General features: G+C 38.3%; 2 protein-coding genes across 2 annotated transcripts in view; both read right to left on the bottom strand.

The window, feature by feature from the left end:
* STX18 (syntaxin 18) overlaps nt 1-27,898 on the bottom strand; it is a 540,575-nt gene that overhangs the window by 463,878 nt on the left and 48,799 nt on the right. The window lies entirely within an intron of this gene.
* EVC2 (EvC ciliary complex subunit 2) overlaps nt 16,491-27,898 on the bottom strand; it is a 65,709-nt gene continuing 54,301 nt past the window's right edge. The window contains exons 18-22 of the mRNA XM_052681687.1: nt 25,534-25,748; nt 24,076-24,163; nt 19,035-19,225; nt 18,374-18,472; nt 16,491-17,918 (exon numbers count right to left, since the gene is read on the bottom strand). Coding sequence (XP_052537647.1) covers nt 17,576-17,918; nt 18,374-18,472; nt 19,035-19,225; nt 24,076-24,163; nt 25,534-25,748 — 936 coding nt within the window. The 3' untranslated portion in view covers nt 16,491-17,575. The remainder of the gene's footprint in view (nt 17,919-18,373; nt 18,473-19,034; nt 19,226-24,075; nt 24,164-25,533; nt 25,749-27,898) is intronic.

The raw sequence follows: 27,898 nt of genomic DNA, 5'->3' as shown, positions 1-27,898 counted from the left end.
TTCATTATTTCTTTAAACAGCAACAATTTATTTTCAGGTTGATTTTGTGCCTTCTGCAGGGGATTGTTTAATGACCAGCAATTTCTTAAGCATTAATATAAGCATTGTTTATATTACCCAAATAATGAGGAAAGCAGCATATCAGACTTACTGTAACAAAGATTTTTTTGTTCCTCATTAGGATTTAGAGGAGAGCAGGGTGCAATAATACTCCTTTGCATTTCCAGCATTCCTCTCTCTTCTCATTTGCTTGTCAGTGGTGGAACTTCAGTAAAAGTCATGGGAAATGCATTCACAGAGAAAACTTTCCTCTGCATGTGGTTAATATCCTTTCCTCAGACATGAATAAGAACTGTCCACAGGCAGAGGTGAGCACTGAAAAAGTATTTCTCCCTGATCGCTTAAAACAGAACCACATGCACCTTGAAAGTAAGATTTTAAAAGGAATGTGAGGAGCAGAGGGAAGATGTCTCACTGCCCTGCAGGTCAGTGCTACAGAGTCTGCATGAAAAATGCATTTTTTTTTGAATCCTGAGGTTTTGGGAGCTTACCAGAAGTCTGTCAAAGGCACTCATTGCTCAGGTTGAGCACTGGAAATAGTTTGCATCCTAAATCTCCTGCGTACACATTAGGTATAAATACAAAAAGGAAAAAAGAAATTGAGCTTGCTTGCCTCTGTGAAGACTGGATGTTTTTCTTTTATTTATTTATTTGTATGCATTATCTCAACAGTCAGTATCTGACCTCAAAAAGCACAGCAGAACTCACTCATGAAAGCCAATAATTCCCAGAAGGCAAAATGCCATGGGACAAAGACATTGCTGCTCTGTAGCAGACAAACATTACACTTCATTAAAGAGTATTGCTAAGAAAGGGAAACCACACCCATGTGGAAATGCATGGTTGATTGAGAGCAATTTGAAACAATTTTCCCATGAGCAGCCCCAAACAATACAGATGAGCTGCTCAGTGCCTCCTGTTCTGTCTTGTGTGGCCTCACCTTAGCCCTGTGAGCAAGTTTGGGCACTACAACATAAGAAGTACATAAAGCTATTAGAGAGCATCCAAAGGAGGTCTAAGAAGATGGAGAAGGGTCTAGAGGGCAAGATGTGGGAGGAGTGGCTGAGGTCCCTTGGTTTGTTTGGCCTAGAGCAGGGGATGCTGAGGGGAAGCCTCATTTCAGCTACAGCTCCTCACAGGGAGCAGAGCAGAAATGTACAAACACATGTCCAAGCAGTGTGCAACAGCTTTTGCTCAAGAAAGCTTATAGATAAATAATAGGGAAAAGCTAAAGACAGCAGTAAGACCGGAAGCCTTCACCTCTAGCTGACTAAATAATCTATTTCTTTTGCATACAATAGAAATAAGATGTGGAGAGTACCCTATTTTAGCCCTTCTAGCAGCATGGTGATTAAAGGTGGCATCCTGAGGCATAAAAACCTGGGTTTGTGTCTGCCTAAACCTAAGGGAGATGTTGAACTTTCTGAATGACTGCTTTGGAACAGAAGGTAAGGTGTGTCTTCTGTTCAGACTATGCTTTGAAAGGAAAGTATAAGTAAACAAATAGAGCTGATGCTGATCATTTCAGCTCTTTGGAAGAGGCTACTGACTGCAATGTGGGGTGCTATTCTTGACATTTTGCTACGATCAGCTTTTCAGATAGCATGGATTGTTTGAATCATGCAGTTCTAATAAGTTCATTCGTGAGATAACAACAGATTAAGATGCTAGCTTTGTTCCTTTACTCCTTCCAAATAATGCATCCATGGTGCTGTTGACTTCTCCTAGCTTATTAGAGACAATGGGAATTTAAAATTCTATCTGACATATTCTGCTGATAATGTCTTCTTTCAAAGGGAATTCAAATTCAGTAATTATTGAATATCTTTTGATATTTACAGCAAAAGAGTGTATCATAAAGCCATAGGAAGACCAGAATTTCACGCTCCTTATTCTATTACAATATTGCCTAGGAGATCATGATCCAGTGTCTAATGAGAAATTGGAAATAGGTAAGGAGAGAATACTACTTCTTGAAATAGTAGGTGTCAAGTTATCACACTTCTGGAAATTTAAATAAATATGCCACATTCTAATAATATTCATTCCCATACAGGTCTCACTGGAATTAATTATGTATTAACCTTTTATTTCATTGAAAATAAATTCAAAATCTCTTTTTTTTTTTTTTCTTTCTATAAATAAAGATTAAAATGTGGAGGTGAAAACCAACTACAGAAATTTACAGCAGCCTATGGCAGATATAATGCTCCTGAATTAAACACCTTTGTTGCAGTGGAAATTCTAAGAAATTTCTAGCAATACAGAGACAGATTTATAAATCTCTCAGATGTTAGTTTATACTTATTTAAAAAAAAAATAGTAATTCATATCTCCACAGTTAAAGAAAAACTGTTTTTTGTCTTTCTTTAACAAGGGAAATAAAACTGAGGCAAAGTTTAGTGTTTGCAGAGCATTTCAAAATTCAAGACCAAAAATAATTGAAATAGAAGAATATCTCATAGACTGCAAATAATGGCTAGATAATTTTATAGCTAGTTCCTATACACAATCTCTATAGTTCCTAAGCTCCAATTCTTGTAAAAGTATTTTATGTATTTATCCTGCTGAGCTTCAATTACCTGTTTTATTTTTATTTTTACCTGTTTTATTTTGAGAAATGTCAGCAGTGGTCCACAGGTTCCTCAAGCACCTACATATTTGAAAAAATAGGCTCAGTTTCTGCAACCAACTCCTCCAAGCTCCTGCTGAACTAACTCATGACTAACAACTTGGCCTTGTGTTACGGCAAATTTACCCTCAGGTAAGCACTACAAAATTACAAATTCAGAAGCTGTTACACACAAGCTTACAGCAAACATGAGGAAAGGTCTAGTATTAGATTGAGTCATCAATCAAACAATGTATTTGGAATGTGCATAGGAGAAACACAGCAGCACTTTATACACTTTAGGTTTTTGTTGCTGTTGTTGTTGCTATTGCTGTTTTTAATCTAATCCGCCAAAAAAAACCCTACTAGAATGTAATAAAAGGAATGTCAGAAATAGTGTTGTTTTCCCCAAAGCCTTATCCACTATGTATGTATCAACAGCTGGTATTTCTGTGGTTTGTAACCCTTTTGTTAAGGAATCTGCTAGTGGTGCTACCCAAATCTGCAGCGCTGTTATGCCCACATCTGTGGAGTCAGATAACAGGACCTTCGCCCAAGATGACTGACAGTGAGAGGCTCTGCTGTTTTCTACATATTAATTGTAATACATATTTATGCCTATGCATGGAATGCCAGCGATTGCATTCTGGGGCCTGTTCATCTGCAAGTTTGTCATTATTCACGCTTGATCTTCCAAGAATGGCTTGCTTGGTGTTATATACCACACCTTTTCAGCCACAACTTATTTTGTGAGGATTTTAGAATGTGTGAAGGGAACAAATTAACTTTCAGTTGTTTCACAAATCAGAAAATCTCAGAAACACCTCAGTCTGTATGGAGTGAATAGAAAAACAACGTGCTAAAGACTTGGATTTAGTAGTCTGTGTCAAAGCTATGCAAATGATATGTGAAGACATGGAGGAAAGAAAGAATGGCACAAATGAAAATATGGATCTGGAGATTCAGTCTTCATCTGATCCCACATTAACCATTAATAGCAGGAACGGCTCCACTGGGAGTTATCATCTCTCTTTCCATGACTGATATTGCTGTTAACAATTCTTGAGTATATCTCGTGTCTGTTTTAGGAATATTTATCCAGCAACGCTTTCTTATGCCCCACATTGTTTGCCTCCCTCTGGAACCCTAACCAGTTTTTGTAAGGTGGAACTCAGAAGCACACTTGTATTAGTAAAAACTTTTTCAATGAGTATGAGTACAGTAATGGAGTCATTCAATTACTAGGAAAAAAAAATAAATTCACAGTACTGTTATAGCTTATTTTGTGGGACTGTTACGATGCTTTATAAGTGACATCTCATTCAATATCCTAGGGAAAAAAAAGTTCATTGTTCTGCAAACAAAATAAACAAAAAGAAAAGTGACCCACACACAAAAAAGAGATAAAATAAGAATGAGAGCACAGCTACGATATGGCATTTCTTATTCACATACAAAACTCAATTTACATGCTGTGTTGCCACAGAAATGAATTATTAGAGAATTATTTATCACTGGAGGAAATCTTAACAACATTAGGATGCATAAGCAGTAGCAAAATACAGTAGCTTGCCCTGCTGTATGCACTTCAAGAAAAGAATGTAACAATCTGACGTTACTTTTAGATCCCTGGAGAAAATAAAATTATATTAATCCACTACTCTATAATTCTGGAAGCTAAGCTGCACTTTCTAATTGATTGCAAATATTAAGCAGAAAATACATGACAAGTGTCAAAATATTTGAAAATTTTATATTAGAGGTGAAGATGAATGGATAAATTCTGACAAGTAACAACACCCACAAATCTGGAGATACATATATAGAGAGAGAGATGTGTGTATATATATATACATATATATATAAGGGAAAAAAAAAGAGGGAAAAATGAGCCATGTGTTAAAGCACTCAGCTGTTACTTTGTTTTCATTTCTACCAGGAGCTCCTTCAGCAAGCAGGTTTGTCATCCACTTTGCTGGGTGCTAGACCAGGCCTTTCAATCCCTCAGCTCACCCTCCATAACAGAAGGATAATACTTCCCTGAAGAGCAGTTGTGAGGATGAATGGAGAGAGGCTTAGGCATTGCAGTGCTAAGTGCCCTACAAAAACAAACTACTGCAGGATAAAACTTGCGCTCACTCAGCAAAATGTTGGGAGGTATTTTTCAAAGTGATATTTTCATTATTTATTAGGAAGAAGGAAAGATTTTGTTTCTGTTTTCAGTTAGCAGTGGAGTACATGAAATAAATCAGCAAGGAGCAAAGTGCGAGTGGTGCCATGTCATGCCAGGACTCGTTCACAGTTCTCCCTTTAGCAGCCCATGTGCAGTCCCAAGAACACAAAGCTGGAGCTGGTGATGGATGGACTGTAGAAAAGATTTGCTTTGAAGGGCTTTGGCACTCTATTATTCAAGTCCTAAGCCAACTCCTTGTTGTACAAAATAAATGAAATGTTGTGCTTCTTAACAACAAGTTCTGTGGAATTTGCTGCCAAAGGATGTTGCAAGTGCTTAAATTTTACACAAAAGTAAGAGTGGGAGAAATAGATGAAAAATAAAAACAATCAAAATATAGAAAATGGATCTAGATGCCATAGAGAGAAAAAAAGTTGCAAGCTGGGAAAGGATGAAACCTGTTTGCCCAGCTGGTGTTTTTTGCTTGGCAGTAACTTACAGTACTGCTGGGGATGGGACCCTTGCAGGAACCAGCTCAAGTCTTAAGGCATTTCAGAATAAACATGCCAGTACACACAATTCCCTGTTGCCAAGACCTAAAACCACACCTGGCTGCGAAGAGAGCATTCAAGGTGGCAGACACAGTTCCATCCTCCAAATGCTGAGGCTGCATCAGGAGCAGAACCACCAGGCCATGAACTTCACCAGAGACCTTCCTCCTCCAAACGGAAGAGCACCACCCCAATGGATGCTCTTCTCTCTCCCCTAAAGCAAGCAGTCCACATTTCTGAAGTAGTCCTCCCTGGAAATAAAGGCCCAGAGAGTCCTTTTTATCTTACATCAGTGGGAAACTGGATATTTATTTTGGAACAAATATGATTATCTGCAGAGGAACATTTCTTTTTCATGGAGGAAAATGCTGCCACGGTAAATCAGAACAACTGCACATCTCATGCTGTACCTCTTGACTTGTATTTCTCCAGGGTGTCAGATTTACCTCAGGAGTGAGGATAACAAATGTTTGACCTAAAACCCTCTTGGTACCTCCAAGCCAAATGACTGATGCTGCTGTCAGCTCACAAACGGAGGAAAACTGTAGGAAAAACTGTAGTAGAAAACTGTAGGAAAAAGATGGATAGCCATCAGAAACTCAGGCTCTTGTAGCTCCACATGTGTTGTTCGGTCATCCATTAGCAGTGTTCAGTGTGTCCTGTGTATGAGACTCCACTCAGAGAAAAAGCAGTGCCTTTGGATGGAAGCATGCTCCAGCTCCAAGCCAAACATTTCAATGGAAAGTTTTTCTGCAGGTGAAAGAGACAGCCTGCAGTTTAATTACACACATTTCAAAGTGTACTTTCCTCTTTTAACACCATTAAGAATACAATAATTCTGTTCACTCCCTGACCTGATGATGTCTTCAGAAAAGCTTTTGGTCTATTGCCATGTTCAAGGGAAGATGTGAGAGCCATAGTGCCTGCGTGGGCACTGGTGTGTGCAGGAGAGTTTGGACAGGGCAGAGCTTCCAGAGGGCAGGGCCATCTGTGTCAGTCACCATGTGACAGCTCCTTCCAGAAGGGCTGCAGTGGAGCACAGCCTCCCACCCTTGGCTGGGGTTTGGGTGTAGGATGTGCAGGAATGAGAATCTCCTGTAAAAGCTGTAAAAAAAAAAAAAGTAAATAATTTGTCCCCTGGCTTGCAAATGTTGCCAAATACAGAGTTTCTTATGACTGCCTCTGAACGTGCATATCCAAAGCCCATTGAAGCACCTGAGAAGTGTTTAAAAAAAGGCCTGCAGACCTTTCTTTCACATTACACTTATTCTGCATTTTCTCAAGGCAAAAAGGAGCACACTTTCTCTACCAGCTGGGGAACACTGTATTACTTTTGGTGAAGGAGAGAGATCCAGACAGAGCTACAGACGTGTACAAGCACTATCCAAGGTTCAGGGATATGAATGCAGACATCTTGTTATGAGCACCATAGCAACAACTTGCATTATATCTTTTTAAATATATAAGGAAGGAGAGAAAAATGTTAAAGCTTTTGAAATGTGAAAGTCAAAGTGAAAGTCAATTACACAGTGCTGTTTACCTCTTTACCTTCAGCTATAGAGAGGAATTCTTTTAAATGTGAAGTACATTTATGTGTCAGTTTTTATAACATCTTTGAAATATTTAGTTGTCTCGTTAGGGAAAAGAAGAACTAGAGTTGCTGCTGCTCCTTGAGGCTGATTCTGCTTCCTAAAAGGCAAAATGAGAGAGGAAATAACAGCAGAGAGACTCAGTACATGTCCAGATCTTTCTTCCCCTTTCCTCCTCCATTTCTTCTCTTTCGTTTTGCTTCCCTTTGCCTTCCTTTCTTTTTTCTTTCTCCTCCTCTTTCCATTTTTCCTCTTCCTTTCTTTATTTTCTTAACTCTCTGTTTCCTGGGCAGAAACCCAAAGGAGATGGATGCTCCACTCCATGTCCATGAAAGGAAGGGACAAGAAGCGAAACAAGGGCCCCACAGAGCTGATCTGTGAGCCCTGTGAGGCCCAGGATGAAGGTGTCAGGCCCAGCCTCAAATGTCCTCTCCTTGTTTCAGTCCTCATGGAGGATCAGAGCAATGATTTATTTGTGGTTGCAGCAAGGAACCCTACATAATCCCAGAGATGAGCTTGCTCCTGCTGGTCACCAGTCTTTTCCTCCTTGGGGTAACACATAGTTGTAGAATTGGTTGGATCACCAGATCATCTGGTCCAGCTGTCAACTAATCCCTACCATGCCCACTAACCCATATCTCTTAGTGCCACATCTTTAGTACCTCCAGGGATGGGGACTCCACCACCTCCCTGAGCAGCCTGTTCCAATGCCTCATTGCTCTTCCTGAAAAGAAAGTTTTCCTATTATTCAACCCGAACCTCCCCTGGTGCAGCTTAAGGCCCTTACCTCTCATACTATCACTGGTTAAAGTCCCACAGTAGGAGCAGCAAGAATTATTTCTAACCCAGGCATCTCAGTTTCGAGATAAATGTTCCCTCTGGGATCTTTGTGGAAAAAAATCAAAATTCTCTTCAAGGAGAAGCAACAAGAATAGCTATTTTCCAATCAGCTACAATCAACAGTTAAGATTATAGTAATTTAAATATCATTATTTCGTGTTATTATTAGCACCAGCATTTCAGACAAAACATGAAGTGAATAATCTGAGACAATGTAAGCAATAGCCATAAACTCGAATCTTCCCAGTTGCAGTGCTTCCACTTCCAGACCAAGACACATATTTGTACTTGAGAACTGCCACCCAAAACAGAGCCCCAGGTCACATCTTCCCTCACCTTTTGTGCTCCCAGCATGCTGGTTGCAACCATTCAGATGGCTCCATCCACACCTGAGAATTTTAGATCTGACTTGATTTGCATTTAACCTCTGGGCAGCCTGAGCAGATTTCTATTCAAGATAGGAAAGAAAGGAACTCACACCCTACCTATTCCTTTCACAGCATAAATGTCAAGGGAATTCTGCTGACAGAATAGACTTTGTAGTCCTTAGTGCCACACTAACTTCTTCGCAATCATCTACTTGATTTTTGTTGTTCATTTTTAGCTTTAGCTTCATGATGGCATAGAAAGTAAAGCGCTTCTGAAATGTATTTTTTTTTCAAGGAGTAATTGAAATGATGTCAGTAATAAAGATGGGATTTTTTAATAACCACTCTGCAACACCTGAAATGAAGTCGAGTTCCAGTTCCTCATTTAAACTGTTTTCCTCTCTCAATAAAAAAAAGCAACAGTGTTCTCAGGAGTTGTACATTTCTCACTGCCATTTTCCCCTTGGCTGCTCTCACTGTCCTTTGTGCTCAGAGAGAAAATGTCAGCAGGTCTTCACCTCTTTGGGGAGGGGTGGCATCACCTGCTCATGGCTGTGGCTCATTGAATAAATGCTGAAAAAAACCAGGCTGCATCTGCCTATTCTATGCCTCATTTTCCTCTCTACTAAGTGGCAGTAGGAATACTTCTTTACCAGGTTTATTCAAGAAAAATACTGGGGGAAATGAAGCAATGCAAAGTTTGTATTACTGAAACAAAAAAGAATTGATTTTTAAAAGAACAAAGATCACTCAAAGCGAGTAAAAAAGATACAAATTATATTTTATGTATGGGTCCAAAATACATGGTATCAAAGCAACGATTGTCAGTACAGCTGCAATACCCTGTACCCTGCTTAGTATTACCAGACAGTCCACACACAGAAGAGTACTTAGCATCACTCACTTTATCTGCGGTGGGAATCAAACAGCAGTGGAAAGATAGAGAAGGATGAATTGAGAAGAAATGGATTTCAGGCCTAAGAATTTTTTTTTCTAGTTACAACACAGAAATCATGCACAGATATATTTATTCATGCTGTTTATGTGTTTATGCCATAGCAAAAACAGAAAATTAAAGGGAAAAAAAAAACACAGTACGGACACACACAAATCCTCAACAGAGCTTCAAGGGGTACCAAGTAAGACAAATCTTTTGACACCAGTGGATCAGTGCTCAAGATCTGGCTCTAAGCGCAGTTTTCACAGACGTGTAATGTAACCTCACTGTTTCATAAGAGACACACAAATACTTGGCTTGCTGGCTATTTAATTCAAGCCTCAGGAAAAAATTGGGGAAAAAAAACCAACACCATAAAGTTTCCTCTTGGGGCTGATGGAAAGACAGCCACAGATATGATTGACACTTTTAATTTCTGTAACACAATTGCATGACAGATGAGCAACAACTTTCAGGCAGTGCGGCAGCAGTTCCTGGACACAGTGACATCATCTTTTACAAAAAGAGCTCTCAGATTTCTTACGTCAGTAATACAGCAGTGCACCCCCGCCAAATCCTTCTCCAAAGCAGCCTCTGAGGCTCTGTAGATATTAACTGTCGTGAAGGGAGCTTAATGATTTGTTGGTGTTCATTTTGATAAAGGCAGTCTACAGCAATGAAACCAATACTCACACTCAGAGCACACATGATTGCGTCTGAGCCCTGCAGCATCCCAAGCTTTTGGCCCCTAATGTCCTTTGGTCCTCGTGCAGGGGCTGGACTCAGCACCTCAAGACTCAGCCTCAGCCCTCGTCTGCAGTGGAGAAGGGGAAGAGCTGCAATCCCACATGCTGCCAGCAGTTTGTTTTCATTCTTACCTTGTAAGCCCCGCAGGCTCATCAAGAGGGCATTAGAAAGGAAAATAAAATAAAACAAAAACATTTCCCCCTGTGTCAATATGTCAAGCGCAGATTACTTGATTCCTCTAGCAAGTGTCACCAGCAATATTTAGGTACAGAAACTTAAGTTTCAGGGCTTATGAAGTTGAGGTGCTTCTACAGTCAGAATGCAGTGCAGAATTCACTGACAATTAAATTTTGGATGATGGATACTTAACCATTACTGATGCTAGTCCAAGGTGTCCAAATTGTGGATGTAGCCTGAAATTACTGGTTTAAAATGAGCACTGCATTTATCCAAATATTTGGTAGCATGTTTTGCCTCTCCTGAAAAAGGCTTACTTTCACAAATGCAAGGAAAAAGGAAAATAAGATTTTCAGCCCGTTGAAAGGATTAAGCAAAAGAGGAAAAAGGAAATGGAAACAAACAAGACTAAACGTTTTGATTTCCAATTTTGTTTAATACATGCTACACAAGTTTGTTTTGCAAATGAAAGCCATTCTTTCATTAAAAATGTCGACCAGCTCTAATCGCATATTTGTTTGAAACTGTTCCCATGGCAACTGTAGTCAGGAGCTGAAAAGATCTTCTGTTTTTGGTTGAAGAAAGACTTAAACCTGAAAAACTCTGCTTTACCCAATTACTAGTCTCACAAAATACGAGTCTCCTTCCCAACCATGCACTCAGTATCCTTTCCACGCAGTGAAAGAGACCCACAGTGAAAACGTACCTCTGCTTTGAGACGACACACACACACACATCAGGAGAGTCCAAGGGAAGTTTAAAAATGTTTTTATCGGAATATACTTTCTTACACAGTGGCATTGAATCGTATTTTCCCATTTCCTCCTCTTCTATACTCTCACATAGTAACAAAGAAGTAAGAGGAAGACTTATAAGCCTGCTGTAGGTGTTACATGAAGCATCCTGGGGGTAGTGCCTATACCTGCCTCTCAGCTATGGGGAAAACCATGACATTTAGCTTCGATTAGACACCGTGACATTTAGATGGTCAAAATAAAGCAAAGTGAATCATGGTGCATACCCTGTTTACTCTGACAGCCAGAACATATTAGCAGAGTTTGTGCCACACTGAATTACCCTCTAGTCTGACATGACACTGAATCACAGTGTACAGAGGGTTGTATTAACCAAATCCTGACATCTTTATTCATGTAAATAATGCTATTGCATTTGGGAACTACTTGCATGTACAGCTATCGGAGGAGCCAGAAAGATGCACGGTCACCTCTGGAAGTTTTTTTCACCCCAAATTTTACAGTGCTCTTCTTATCAACTCCTCCTTATCACACACTCTTTGCAAATACTGTTTCCAAACGCCAGAATTCAAGTGTTCTCTTTCTGCATTTAATTCAGTTAGGAAGAAAACCTCTCAAAAACACACCCCATGACAGCAATACAACTATTTTCAGAATAAAGTCATTTCATAGTCTCATCTTATTCACTCCACAGTAGAGATCTGGCATCAAAAATTCACTCTTGACAGCAACACGCACAGTGGTTTTGAAGATTTTTGTCAGCACACGCTGTGTTACTACAGCTTCCTGGTTTGCTTCAAGAGCTGGTAATCAATTTCCTAAGCCCATGCCTTTGCCGTAACCACACATCTCCCAAAAACACCATTTCTAAGGGTGTTGAGCAGCATCAGAAGAAAAGCAATCAGATAACTGATACCCTCATGGGAATCAGAATGGTTATCTGGGCCTGGAGATTGAAGATAAGACCCCATATTGGAAGTAGCTTCTTAGTAATGGTGCCATTAGGTCTACATGCAAAAGACCGAGATTACAAAGCTTATCATTCTGTATTTAAACTTCATAGCAGACCTCACAAAAACAGAAAATAAAATAATGACAGAGCACAGGTCCTCCAGATCTGCAATCAGCAACCTCATTTACTCAGGTATCACACAACCAGGAACACATTCCACAGAAATACTGTTCAAAAGACAATTATATTAACAGAACGCTGGCTTGTTATCCAAATATGTTATAAGTTAATAAACAGAATTGTGAATTAAGCATTTATGTTAATAGAATTGACTAGATGTAGCTTATCCTTAATGCAGAAGAGTTGCATTCTTCTCAGACTTATTCTAAGGCTTGAATTGGCGCACAAGGCTGCACAAATTGTACTGATGGAGCCTGTTGTAAATACAGTACTATTTTTCTGTTATTTTTTTTCTTAAATATTTTCTGAGTGTATTTTAGGCGAAATACTTCTCACCCCCTTCTTACCCTGAAGAATCAATTGCATGTCTTGCTTTATGCGGTAATACACTTGCCAGAAAGAGCATCACATAACTCTTCCAAACAAATGTGTGACAGCCTCTGTCTAGAAGTTACCTATCTGCAGATACAAGCTGAAAATGTGATGTGAGGAGATGGGCTACCTCCAATTTCCTTTCCATTTACTGTGATGGCTAACAGCCATGGCTTTCTTTACTGACATTCCATTTCTCTTTACCGATCATCTCAAGATGAAATAAAGAGTATTCTTATTAAATTCTTGAGCAATACCAAAATGGTAAGAGCAGCAAACACACCAAAGACTAGATTAAAAATAAGAGAGACTTAAGCAGACAGATAAATGGTCTGAAAGGAACAGTCTGTAATGCCATTAAGGATAGGTCGATAGAATTATGTAGGAAATGGCACAGTGACAAACTGGAGATGTGGTTAGCAGAGATCTGTAAAGAAGCTATAAAGAAAATACTGTAAATAATTTACACACAGTTGACGAACCATGTAATTATGGGTAAGATTCTTCTGAGCACCACAGATTTCCTGCATTTGGGCAGAGTGTAAGGCGTCTTGGGTAGCACTTTTCTCAAAGACACAGACAGTAAAAAGCACCATGCACCAGAAAAGACTTGGTCACTATCAGCTCACCAGCTAACCTTGAAGCTTCTCACTGTTCATTAAACTGCTCTTAAAGCATTCAATAATAAATTAAAATATATATATATACATGGGTTTCAACCAGACAATTAAAATTTATAATGCACTTGTTTTTGGGGGAAAAAAAAAAAAGAAAAAAAAAAGAGGTTTATGAAGGAAATCTATGACAAAGCAAGGACTTACAGCATTTTCTGTGTTCCTAAGTGAGTGGCAGACATCAAATAAACTAATCTTTTCTTAAGGAAACAAATCTTTGTGAGAAAAAAACCTGAAAATAACTGTTAAAAGTGTCACTGAATTACTCTTCATTTGATAAATGAGAAGGTAAAATTTTATCCCCGCTCATTAGAAGAACAGAAAATTTGTTAACAATATTGCAATAAAGAATATGAAACATTTTGAGAAGTCTGAAGATCTAGAAAATCTTCAAGAATTCAAAAATCTTCAGTAAGTTTTCAAGGCAGATTCCAATTCTTGACGCGCCCTTTATATTTTCCAGGACAGAAGGATGTGGAAGTACAGATTGCTTTAAAAGGGATTTCCAAAATGCAACCTCGAATTGCCATATATTTCTGCAGTACACAAAGAGGAACGGCAAACACATTCCTCAGTACGTAACACACATAAACACTGATTTGCAAATACAGCCATGATGGCAATTTTAAAACACTGATTACCAGCGATCAACAGCAAGTGAATAGAAGGCAGCCAGCACACGTTACTAGATTTAATTAATTACTAGTGATGGTCAAGCTGTAAGCAGAACATAAATATACCAGAAGAATTGGACAGTTACACATTTATTCAAATTAGCATGGACACTGCACATCTATCCACTCCAAATACCTCCTCCAATGGCGTTTCAATGTATATTGCTTCTGAAATAATTTTTTACTTCCCTGAAACACTCTCCATATGAATATTCACTTGAGCAACTTGAAAATCGTGTATAGTTTCTAATGAGAGTCCATTCTCATATGCACAAAATCAAGGACTAGAGCCTAATACTGATGCTCAAAGTTATCCAAGTTCTGATCTCAGGTTCTGAGATATTGGAACACGTACCTGGGACTGATATCTGCCACTTTGAGAATTTATTTTCTTATTGTCTTCCTTCAAACAGAAGTGGTTGAAAGCACAAAACCTCTTCTCTGGCCTAATTAAAGAACATGCTCCAAAGAAGTTGGCTTTCTCCAAATATAATTCTTTCCAGCATGCACAGCCAATCAAATCACTGTTTCCTGAACTCCAGATGAATTTTGAGCCTTAAGAAAGCAAATTGTTTTCAAATGGTTTGGGTTTCAAGCTTCTTGATACAGCTGAGGTAGAAAAAATGACTAGTGGTTATGTACACAAGCAAGCAGAGACCATCCACATACAGATGGACATTATCAGTTTGCACTAAATGGCCCATTTGTGTTACAGCTTGTCTGCCAACACAAACAGTGAAAGCATTACAGAGTCTTTCACAAGTGCTGAGTCACAAGTTCCTTATCTTGCTCCCTGTGAACTACAAGAAAACAAATAGAAAGAGCTGCTGGCCTTTGCCAGCCATTTTGCAGAAGAGAATTTAAGCCGAATCCCACCTGGAATGCTCTGCCAGAAGGATCACATTTATCCTTTCCACAGTATTGCCTGGCTGGTACACGTGTTCTCATTCAGCATCCAATGATCTGTGACAAAACAGCCTCTCTTAACCCAGCTCTCACAATTTGGTAGGCACACTATCAGCACAGTAGAAAAACTGTGCTGGCATTTCTGTCAGGGCAGAGTGGGAACTCAGAATTAGTGGACATGGTGCTTGGTGCTTTAAAAATCTTGCTGTCAGACTCCAAGGAAGCAACAACGGTTGTCAAAAGGCAATATAATTACTAGCACAGAACTGCGTTAAGATAGCAGCACAAAAGCTTTACATTCCCCTGAAGAAACGAAGGTGTTAAAATAGCAACTACATAAATACAAGATAATGTAAGGAAGCAGCATGATTTCCCCAGGTTCAGATAAAGCAGATGAGCATTTTGCAGAACTGACCTCATTAAAGACATGTTGTCACTTTAAAACTTAATCTGGCAACAAAATTGTGATAGTAATAAATGAAGATAAAGTTACCTAAGAAGTATAAACATTACTTCCACAAAAATGTTAATCTTTTTACTTTCATGTTTGTATTTTCCTCAGTGCAAAAATGTCAGGTCTATATACGCATTTTCACTTTTTTTTTTTTTAAACAATTGATTGACCTTCTGACAAAATGTTGGTAGTTTGTATCGGAATATCATTCTTGGCATTCATTATTCTTCATCAGGCTTAGCATGTATATTGTATTTCATAGCAAATCTCTCTCAGCAAGAGCTCCTCTTAACAGCTTTCCTGGGACATTTTGTTTCCTACCAATGCAAACCTCTAAATTACAAGCACCACATGTTTTTTTCAGGAGGGATCACATTATTAACAGAAAGCTGGGATAATGATGATGCTGAGAGTGTCCCTATGTCTGCCATACCTGACGACTGACTATTCTGCACAGCCAATAAGCCTCCTTGAGGTCTTTTCCAACCCGGGCCATTCTGTCGTTCTGTGACTGTCCAGCAAATATTTCTTGCAAGGTGTCTACTATGGAATAAGGATTCTAATACCTACAGTATATACATTGGAACAACACACACACACCAACTGGCCCTCCTCTGTCCTTTGAATGACTCGAAACTGAATATAATCCAATGTTTATTGAAACTAGCTGGTAGCCATGTAGTACCCATTTCATAGTGTGAGAGATTTTAAGTTTTGCACATTCCTTTGAATATAGCATGATATGGAACTGTTTCAGACATTTCTCTGGTGTTCCAATCACCAAGCTGCTTCAAATTTGTGATGAGTAGGAGTTGCAAATTATCCTTCTGCTATCAGATACGGAGATTAGTTGTTAAGGATAATAAATCAATATAGCAATCAATAGTCAGATTTTGCATGGTAACAACTTCTTATCCGTGATCAGCTTTCTTTTTTCTCTTTGCATATAATAATAGCCTAGAATCAAGGCTTGGGAAGAAATCTTGGAAGAGACTTTCATTCAAAAGAGGATACTTCAGCTTTCAGGGCTCCTTGCAGCCCTGAGAACAGCTCAGTTTTTCCTATTGCTTTTTCTTGCACAGGGGCTGCTTGAGACATGGCAGTTCCAAATTCCTTTTTGAAACACCTGAGTCTCCTGCAGAAACAGCTCTGACCTGTCTCAAGTTAGGACAGACCCTACCTTAACCTACCAATGCCCTGTGGAGGACGCATCAGATGCATTAAAACACAGCAGCTCTGACACTCCTCTTTCTGTGCAAGTGACAACTTCTATGAAGAGACTGAAGAATGCAATCAGAAAATAATTAGGATTATCAGCCTAATTACTGCATAGAACATTTTCTAATGTTAGTAGCAATAAGAAACACTAATTGTTGTTTATCGTGGGATGAATATTTAAACACGTTAAGGGAAGTGGGGAAAAAAAGGTTTTTTTTTCCAGTGGGAATACATGCCAACTGCAGACATGCATACAAAGTAACATTTTTATTTTTAAAATTAAATTGGCATCCTATTAATACAAAGACACAGAAACTCCATACTTGAACAACTGCAAAATACACAATCACAGTGCCATCAGAGCATTACATAGTTTTAAAAAAAAGAGCATAAAACAGGCTAGAATATAATGAAATATTAACAAACATATGCATTTATTCTGATTTACCTTTTCCTGTTATTGTTTTTAGGATTCATGTTTACAGACTTTCTACCAACTAGAAAAGTTTGAAAATTAACTCTTTTCTGAAATGTAAAGTAATACTGCCATCAGTTTAGAGAAATTTGGGAATAAGAACTTCAAAAATAGCTACCTAAAATTGTGAGAGCTGGCAGCACTGTAATAGAAAAAAGTTTGTGAAGCTAATACAGCGTTTTCCATTTTCTCATTTCTACTGACATACACGGTATTGTTTCCCCAAGAAAATGACTGCAACAGGTTACAAATTTTTAAGATTTAAACCTTATGTATACAACTGAAGCAACATTCTTTGCTCTACTGAATTAAGCTTATAAACAATAGTGAAATGCAAAACTACTCCTGGACATAAAACTACGAGTGTATGCTGAGGATCTAAACCACCAGCTATCAACCAGTGATTGCAGAGAGTAGCACTAACATTCACAGCTCATTAACATCACAAGATTGTAGAGTAAATTAGCCAGACTATCAGAAAAACAGAGAGCAGAAGACTTGTGAATTTTATCTCTGCATGTCATCTACTGAACTACAGCTTGTTACAAGAATATATAACTACAAGAACAGTAAATCAGTACCTGCTTTATATAATAAATAAATTGATATAAATTATGAAGATAGAGCTACAGTAAAATCAGTGCAAAAATGACCAAATTGTACTGAAGAAACACAGAGTCCTGTCTGTCAGAATGCATATCTCAGAACACCCAACATATTCCACCTGTTGCATCCTACACTGTCAAGAAATACAGAATGCATAATGCCCACTGTGAAGCGTGCCAGTATAAAACTACAGCCATTTACAATGTCAGAAAAATGCTATTAAGACAATCCAAGGCTATTCAAACTGCATACTTCATTATTTCTCATTATTTTTTTGATTTTTAAATAACTCCCTCTTCACAAGTTGGTTCTCCAACTGGAACTCTCCCTCATTCACACTTGCACGAGCAGCCTTTTTGGAATTAAGAAAGTTCTTTTTCTTTTTTCTTGGATAATTATGAAAAGAAAGTGTTGGATCACTCCGATCACGAAACAAAAATATCTTCTCCCCTGTGTCTAATACCTCTATGGCTTCAGCTGTCACACTGTTACAAGAAACACGTGGACTGGGCTGTTCCACAGGAAGACACGTAGGCAAACTTTCAAGGTGAATGAATGATGGTCTTTCCAGAAGGGCAAGTTGCTTCTTCTTTATCAAGCTACATTAATGAAATAAAGAAATAAATAAAAACTTTGCAGAAAAATAGGATCACTTTCTCTATCACTGCACAACACAGTAGCGACTTTCCACTGAAAATTAAGATAATCATATTTCAGACAGATCAAAGTGTAATTTCCATTCCAGTCTACTATAATTTACAAATCATTTTATGAGATATAAAGTCACATAGGAAAAGTTAACCTTGTAATAAGTAACACAGGGAGGTGGGCAATGTGTATGAAAAATCTGCAAATTCTGCAGATAAGTGTGTAAAAAGCTTTTTAGACTTCTACTATCATTGCACCTTATGTGTAAATATGCTGTAGGAAACAAGCACCAAACAGTTGAAGAACATCAGGAAATGCATACTTAGGAACTTGTTTTCTGATATAAAAGTAGGCATCTTTGGAGATGAAAGAAATAATCATATATTTCCTTCTGTTCTTCCTTTACCTGTCTTTTTTCCTGTTTAGAGAAAGGATCCTTTCCAAACTTTTGCTCATCAAATCTTCCCTTACTTTGTACTCTAGTGCTTGCCATTCTTGGTTCCTCCTGAAAGAGAACAAAAGAAATATTCCCAGCAGCAAATCCCTAAACACACACAATTTCTTCCCTCTTCTTATTTTAACCACAAAATCCATGACATTAATAGCATGAATATAATTATATTTTTACAAAAATGATTTAAATCACAGAATATCACACCTCAGAGCACTGTCTCAAGGACCCTTAGTTGTTCCTTGACAGCATACATCCAACAACTAGAGGGGTCCAGTAACACAACATCTCCTCTCCAGTGTCAAGGCACAGAGCTGGGAGATATGATTTTATTATTCTAACTAACTTAACAGAAAGAAAATGATCAGAGCAAGGTTTATAAATCTATAAAACCACTGCTTTATTTATAAGTTGTAATACGTATGAACTTCTCATCAATTAATTGTTTCATGAAATAATGAACCAGTTTCAAAACACTTTTTTCCCATAAAAGAATTTCACAAAATAAACTCATGCACCTGCTATTTTTCTATTGTTATTTGCTTCTACAGAAAATCAATATTTACAGAAAACTATAATCTTTTGCAATGGTCTACCAAAAAAAAATCCCACTTACCTTTTTTTACAGCTGCCAGACTCGTCTGCATTACTATCACTTTCAGCAACATCTAAATAGGCACCGATGGAATCAAGGATAGAAAGAACCTCACTTTGTGTACTGGAGGGCAGCAACAAGTTCAGAATCCTGTGCAACATCCCCATTGGTACCCTTGTCAGTCTGGCTAAATAACCTGCCAGTTGGAGCTCCTGGAAGATTAATGGGTGAATAAGAGAGATATATAATATTGAAATTAAAAAAGAAAAAAAGAAAAAAAGAAAAAAAAGAAAAAAAAAGTGTAATTTTAAACTGCTAACATTAAAGAATTGTTCATCACAGAAACTAAATATTACTGAAAATAATTTTTGCATTGTCAGCTTTGGTGTCAAGTGGTCACAATCTCAACTCTCATGTTCATTGCTTCCATTCACATCGGCTACAGATATACTGAAGTAGCCCATCTCACTCCTGACACAGTTACTTGAAATTTCAAAAATAAAAAAGTTCCTCTCAGGTTATGTGCTTGAAGTGGAAGCTTAAGGGAAAGGAGATTATATTAAAGCAAGTTAAATGGCCAGAACAACACTGTTCAGAGTATACATGTATCTCAGGCAGCTGAAATCATGCAGAATGTGCCAAGCTAAAAGACAACTCTTGTATGACTGCCTCTGTCCCTCAAGATGGTTGAGCAGCCTTCATTCAGCAAACCCTCTTATTATCACGAAAGAGGGAAAGGACTACAAAGCCCAGGTTATGTAAGAAACCCAAAAGGTCCCACCATGCAGGAAGGCAGCGAGCTTTTTTCTGCATAGTGGAACCCAAATCCCCCTGCAAATGTGTGAACTCTGCTCTTTTTTCACATGAACAACTCTCAGAGCATTATGTTAATCTTTTTTGAAATAAATTATTTCACCAAAAGGATACTCTGTAAAAGACAATTCTTTCTGCAAAATCCATGCAAAAACAACTCCCCAAGCATCACTAATCCAAATTTTAAAAGGCCATTTACAATAACGAAAATCAATCAATCTCCTTTTCCCCTTGCCAAGCAGAGAACTCCTCTTCAAAATACAGGAGAGCCAGTCACTTCCCCACAGTATCCCGGACTCTTCAGTATTGATTTATTTTTTCCATGGAAATTACTGAGACATTAGAATGAATGAGACAAAGTGCTAAGACTGATGATAGGTTAGTAAAACTGATGGGCCATTTGAAATACCCAATATTTTCATCCTAAAACAAAACAGTCACTGTAGTTAGGTAAAAGAGACAGCAGTTCACACTTCTTATAGTAAGAAGTGATTTGATGCCTCTATGGGGAAAATATAAAGAGCTTAAATCTTAATACAGACATCTACATTTAATTTCTGAAGTCAACTTATACACATCTTTTCTGTCTTTAAAATTGTTGTTTTTACAAAAACATAAGAATGACACATTTCTATGACCCACCCTTCTCTTCGGCTGAATGGTCTCAGTAATTTATATGCAGATGATCAAACCATCATGACTTCATTACTGCTCTTCCCTATAATAGTTTCCTCCTTAAAATATTCCTTCCTTCCCTCTGACCATTACTTTTCTTCACCAAGAATGGTCTGTACTTAGTACTAGTACTTAGTTCTCTTCTAACACAGCACAATTCATGATTAATTCATCCTCCAAACTGCTACAATGCTGCCAACAGTACTGCAAGTTGCACCAGCCAGGTGTACCCAACATGTCCGGCAAAGGGAGTACTGATCTCTGAGCTACCCAGATCAACCTGCCTATGTGGGAAGGAGAATTGGATGTGTATTCAAATACAGAAAAGGTCAAACTAGTGTGGGATGAGTTTCCATCTACAGGCATATTATATGGAAAGGTACTGTAAAGATCAGGCTTTTGCATCTTTTGTAACACTAATGGCTACTTGTGCCACCAACAACCTCATTTGTATCCTCTGAATTTGGCCAAAGGAAAATAGAGATGTAATTTACAAACAGCAGAATGAAGTATTTGGTCTTGCAGTGTGTAAGCAATGTGTATTTCAACCCCTACATGCAAGAATCGATGAATTTGACTTATGCTGTGTTTCAAGCTTACTGTGCTGTTTTCAGCAATAGTCTGCCTCCATCACCTGTTGTCTTTGAGACAAAACGACAGTACCTGGGGCTACAGCTACAAGCTTATTTAAAAGTAACTTCTCAGCCAGAAGCTTACAATCCTGAACTCACTATCATTCAAGCAAATCTCTTAATGACCCAGATCCACCTCCACTGGCACATAAGCTGCAGGACAAAAGATCAAAAAATAGAATACATTTGGTTTTCCAGAGAAGGATACATCACAGATATGGAAATTAGTCTAAATCCTCTATAAATAAAAGAATGAATGCAAGATACAGAAGTACAACAGCTATATCTTCTTAACATTTGCCATTATAACGTGTCTATAAATTGTAACGTGACAAGGAAAGAGATTTTAAATCAATTCCTATTATCAATGTAATTAATAAATTAATAAATTGCTACCCTACTGAGCGTGTAATTCTTTACAGTTTGGGATAGTTGGAGTTACTTTATTATGGTAATTGCCGAGAATAGAATTTTGCTTGTATATCTGAAGGAGCTCTCTGTATATGATGGAGTACTTGAACTTAAATGCTAAGAAAAGAGCCAAGGTCTGCTGTGAAAGGATTTCTCTTGACATGATTCACCATCAGGAGCAGTAGCACTTGGCCACTGGGTTTGTCTCCCACTCCACCAGGTCATACACAGCTGCTTCAGCATTCAGCTGGTCTTAACATGCCACACATCCTGAATTAACGACTTCACAGAACCACAGAATGGCCAGGGTTAGAAGGGACCTCAAGGATCATGAATCTCCAACCCCCTGCCACATGCAGGGCCACCAACCTCCATGTTTAATACTAAACCAAGCTGCCCAGGGCCCCTTCCAAGCTGGCCTTGAACACCTCCGAGAACAGGGCGTCCACAACCTCTCTGGGCAGCCTGTTCCAGCACCTCACCACTCTCTGGGTAAAGAATTTCCCCCTGATGTCCGACCTAAATCTCCCCTCCCTCAACTTAAAACCATTTCCCCTCGTCCTACACATATCAACCCTTTCAAAGAGTTGATTCCCCTCCCCTCTGTAGGCTCCCTTTATGTATTGAAATGCTGCAATGAGGTCACCCCGCAGCCTTCTTTTCTCCAGGCTGAACAAGCCCAGCTCCCTCAGCCTGTCCTCATAGGGGAGGTGCTCCAGACTTCATAAGAGAGGTAAATGCTGAAGCTCTATTAGGCACAACTATACTCAAGAGCAGTAGATAAAAATTTCATAATGTCCTTTTCAGGATGTTCTGCTAAGCAGCTGGCTTGCAGTATGCAACTTTTTCTACCCTTCCATACCCACAAATATGGCAAACTAAGGACAAGAGCATGTGAATAAGGCAGTACTCACACTGTCTTTTTAAGAGTTTGCATGTAGTGTTTATGAGTGTTTTTACCAGACCATGAAATATCTAAACAAACACTGTGCAAAGTCCCATCCATTCCTGCAATTAATCAAAAAACATAAGGGAAAAGCAGATTAAAAAACATTGAAATTATGCTATGATAATGGTCTTGGTAGTGCTTTTCTGGCAAAGTCGGTCTGTGCTGTTTAAAACCTATATGCTGGTCAGTATTTCTGGATGCAGAATATATAGCTGTCATGCCCATGTCACTGTTCCATACTTAAATGAGAAGAGGAAGAGAAGAAAGATTGCAAGAGAAAAATCAGAGGAAAATGATAATATGTAATAGTAATGCTGGTCACAACTTTTTTTGAAACACTTTCAAACGCTACCCCCTGCAAGATGTGTCAGAATGAACTTTCGGTGCTTCTATTGTTATGTCTAGAGAACAGGAAACATGGGAAATATTAGACGAGGTCTGAATTCCCGCATTTTCTCTCATTTAGTTCTTTAATACAAAGTGAGACACTCCACTCCAGGACAGCACTGTAGCCGTCATGCAACCAGATGACTCAAATCTCTTCCAGCAAAGCTCATGCAATGAATCTGCTCTGAACAGAGGCCAAATGTCCCCATGAGAGACAGAACTAAGCAATTATCACACTCCTATGAGTTTTAGGAGACCTTGATGCAAGTTTCTAATAAAAATCAGAGTAAAGATCAGAAAACAGGTGCTACTTTCCCAGTGAATTTCAGATGCAATACACAGGAGATGCATAAGTAATATACAGTAGCCTTACTTTAAGCTGATCTCAAATAGCCATCTAACTCAAGAAAGGATAAGGGGTACATAATCCTGAATAGAAACAAATCTGAGACACTGTAAAACCTGACACTCTCTTAGTCTAAGCAGCCTTAGTTTGTTTCTCCTTAGTTTGCTGACATCTGAAATTCACACTTATACGTGTGGCTGCAGGTGTCCTTGAGTGCCAAGAAATCTGGAGGCTAAAAGCTATACCACCTACAGTAGTATTCTGATACTACCTTTTTATCTCAACCAAGACTTGCAGATAAAACTTGGGGATAACTGATTCATTTCTAATGCGTTGTGTAGACCTGACAGGCAGACAACAGATATTAAATATTGAATGAAAAGGTGATATTCTTTATGAAAACAATACGAGTAAGGATACTAGAAAACTTAACTAGCAGTGCCTCTGTAATTTAGTTCTGTAACACAATCAGTGCAAATCATTTCTCACAGATTGAGAACTAAACAAAACCCTTGTCTTAACACATGAAAATCAGACTGTACGCCTGTCTGTAAAACATAAACTCATGCAATTTAGTTCTCTTTTTAGTTTAGTGGAACAAAATGCAACAGGACAACTGCCGGAAAGGATTTGTAAGTGAACAAAAAGTATTACAACTTGCTGAAATTAAAAAGGATGAAAGTAGGTCAGAATGAACTGATTTGTAATGTAAGCTGCAAACACCAGAACTGGCAGTGACTATTACAGAACTGGATCCAAGTACATCTGCAATGGCTCCCAAAAAAGAAGAAAAGTTTCCAGATACAGCTGTAATTTAAACTTGGAGCCTTCATGCGATTTCACGCTTACCTGATTATAAAGTGCCGAAAATGCATCCATTTCAATATTTTCCAAGAGATCTTCAAGCACCATACAATTCCATTGCTCATCTCTCAAGCTGAAGTGAAAGATAGAATTAACATAGAAATCTTCCCTGGAACAATGAACGTATTACAGGAAACAATAACTGAAAGTTATCCTGAAGGAAGCGTGACTCTTATCAGCTACGCTGGTTGAACAGCATAACATCTAAAATAAGCAAGCTTCTCCCCTTCCCTTCTCTGAGTCACAACACAAAATCAGAGCAGAGTCTTGCACAAAATATAAATCTGAAATCGCTCCAAAAGACTGTGATTCAATCTGTCCCCCTACCATTTCTAATTTCATCTCCACACTTTTCAATGCATTGCGGATCTTTTTGGTGCTGAAATAACAAGAAGCTGTTAGCTTTCTCATTACTGATGATTTTTTCATTCTAGAACAAATTATGAAGCAATTACAACGCAATGTGAGAAAAATACAATATTCACTTCTTCCATTATGTTTACAGGTATATAGGAAAGACTGGTTACTGTTTCTTTGAAAGCATGTCTAACTTACCTGTACCCCATGGTATTCCCAAGCCAGGTACCTATTTTCTCTTCTATTAAGTCTACAATAGGAGAGTTGTTAATCTACATCAGGTACCCTTTCAGAGTTAGAGCAGAGTAACAGCTCTACTCAAAGTCTATCAAAAACCTTTTAATAAATCAACTGGTACAAGAGAAACCCCTCTTTCTAATGTAAAACTGCTGGTAGGCATTTAATACTGTGCAATATACAAAAAAAATGTTATTTCTAACTCCCTAAACCCTAATAAAGGTAATACAGTATTTCATAATTCTACACATTATCTTTTTGCTGGATGACCTCAATGACAAGACAGATATTTTTAAATATCTCCCAGGAGGCATGACTGTTCAGAATTTTTTTCTCCACTGATATTTTTACTTAAAAACTGGTCAGGGAAAACAAGCCTATCTTGGAGGAAGTCTTTATATATGACCTCAAAGATGACTGTCATAGAGAATTCAGTCAACAGTGTGGCAGTGAGATGGAAATTTAATTTTATCGTCTTGGCTACTTCCTCTGATTCCAACAAAGCAGGTTTCATTGAAGTCCCTGCCTATATCCTTGGGAAATGAAGTAACAGGATTAGAATTCTTTCCCCCCTTGCTGCTATTGCTAGATTTCCACTGGCCTCATCAAGAAATAGTCTTATAACACAGTACAATCCAAATGCAACCAAATTATTATTCCATGTTTCTTATTTCAGTGTTCCTGAGACTTCCTTGTTATACTCTGGGCTGCATCACAAAAAAGACACTGTTTAAACACAGATGTACAGCCCCTCCTCAACAACGCAGAACACTTTGCTGTTTCTGTGTGGTATCTTAAAGTCTATAATGACTGCAGTGAGTTCGCAATAACCGAGACCACAGCACTCACCTCTGCTGGTGCAGGTTTATAAATTCCATACGTCTATTCATGGCCTGTCTTATGAGAAATGTCACCTGTCTGTCTACATTTGTTTCTACAGCTTCATTTGAAGGTCTCATTCCATCTGGTGTCCACCTCTGCTTATTCATTAGATGTTGCTGCTGCTGCGCTGACTCCTTATGCAACATTTCATACTCCAGCTTTCTGTCAAGTTCTTCAATCTCCTAGAGGTTGAACACACATAGTGACGAAAAGTTGAGATTTATCTTGGAAGAACAAATTCCATTTGGAGTGAAGAAAAAAGATGACATCAGTTTGTGTTATTTGTTTATTCATTTTATCATTCTACTCAACCACATGCAGTCGTTACACTTTCCAAGGCACTCTTCAGTAAATATGACTTGCACACTATGAATATCAGAACAATGCTAGAGATACAAGTCAGTTTCCGCTGCTGATGCTGAAACCTTCCACTATAGAGGACATCTAGAAAGTACAATACAGAAACCTGAGATCTAGTAAAAGAATGGTGCCATTATAATTAATTTATGAGCTGCATAAAGCTACTGAAATAGTGTGCAAAATTGAACAAGATTAATTTCAGTTATATTGCATTAATCACTAGCATTAACGAGAAATAAAGTTCAAAGAGAGTAATTCATATTCAGAGTAATAAATTAGACTTAAAATACAATGCTCTAAAAATTGAAGGGTTAAAACCTTTTGCTAAAACCTAAGTTTTAAGCGGACTGGATCTCTCATGCCAAACTCTCTTTCCTTGGTCACATAATCAAACTTGACTCCAAAAGAAAGGGTTCATATTCCAGTCTTCATGGGTCATTTTTGTCTGACCTCAAACAAGCTGCTTAATAAATATCTCAGCACCCTATTGCCCAACCTGTAGCTGAGATAAAAATTCAGTACTTTTTCCATTTGCTCCCTGACCTCATCAGCTCTATTTGTATTAGAAATCCATTGGAATATGCCATCTGTATGGAGTAAGTGTCTGTCCCTCAGTCAGCAAGATTTGATGCTTAGAGCTCAGATGTACACTCCTAACAGCAAAAATTTATAAAACTCGCTCTCTCTGAGGGGATGAAGCATGTTCACAAATAGCCAAACATGCCTGTTTCACTGCTTGGCAAAACAACCATTAACAAAGTATTTGGGAATCCTGTGTAATCTGATATACTTGTTTTAAAATGACAGTTGTTAAAACTTGCCAGCTGGCGGGATAAAGGAGCAGAAATAAAGCGCAGCAAGATATCAAGATATAAAGGTTTGATCACCAGGAGATTATTTCTGTAAATTGTCAATGCCAAAAGTATTTTTTTTTCCCAACTAATATATGTTTTAGCTCAGTTCTTGCATGTTGGATAAAGAATCCTTTGCTATTCTACATCTCTTTTCTGTCTCTCCTTCAATGTTTTTTCTACATCTGTTCAAGGACAGGGAAGCTAAAGGTAATCTCTTTGCAGAGAATAGGACAAAATCCAGTCTCTTCGCTGGGACCTCTTACACTTCTTGCATAAAAGGTAATAATCCCAGATTAAATTATTTTAATACTCTGTCCACATAGAACTTTCTCTATTTCCTACAGATTTAATACAAATTTTTTTAAAAAAAAAGTCTAGAATGACACAAATATTCTAACTCCTGTTTTAAGAGAAGCTCTACAGAGATGAGAGCATTAAAATTTAAGCAGGAGTTTTCACAGCAATATCTTTCTAATGATGCCCTATAGCAAAAAGGTTTTGCTCATAAAAAAATGTTTTGTTTGTTCTACTCCAGTGCTCTCCCAAGCTTCACTTGAATGGTCGCAAATAGCAGACAAAAAAAAAAATTCCTTATGAATACTGAGCACTGAAGTATTAAAAAGAGATTTAAAAAACGGCCACATATTAACTACATGGCAAATACAATGAAGGGAAAAAGTCTGTCTGAAGTTTCTGCTACATACATAAGGCATGTGAGCATGCTCAGAGTAGGATAAATGGGTGGTACACAGAATCACATAATCACTCCGTTTGGAAAAGACCTTGTAGATCATCAAGTCCAACCATGACCTAACCGTACTATCCTAACAACCCTTTGCTAAATCATGTCCCTGAGCACCACATCCAAATGGTTTTTAAACACATCCAGGGATGGTGATTCAACCACTTCCCTGGGGATCCGATTCTAATGCTTAACAACCCTTTCTGTAAAGAAGTGTTTCCTGATATCCAACCTAAACTTACCCTGGCGCAAATTGCAGCCATTTCCCCTCATCCTGTCACCAGTGAGAAGAGACCAACCCTGCTCCAACTGCAATCACCCTTCAGATATTGGAAGAGAGCAATAAGGTCTTCCCTCAGCTTCCTCTTACCCAGAC

The sequence above is a fragment of the Tympanuchus pallidicinctus genome, unplaced genomic scaffold (genome assembly GCF_026119805.1).
Source record: "Tympanuchus pallidicinctus isolate F22 unplaced genomic scaffold, pur_lepc_1.0 scaffold2, whole genome shotgun sequence".
Taxonomy (NCBI): Eukaryota; Metazoa; Chordata; class Aves; order Galliformes; family Phasianidae; genus Tympanuchus; species Tympanuchus pallidicinctus.
The sequence above is the reverse complement of the archived record's forward strand: the minus strand, read 5'-3'. Positions and strand labels throughout refer to the sequence as shown.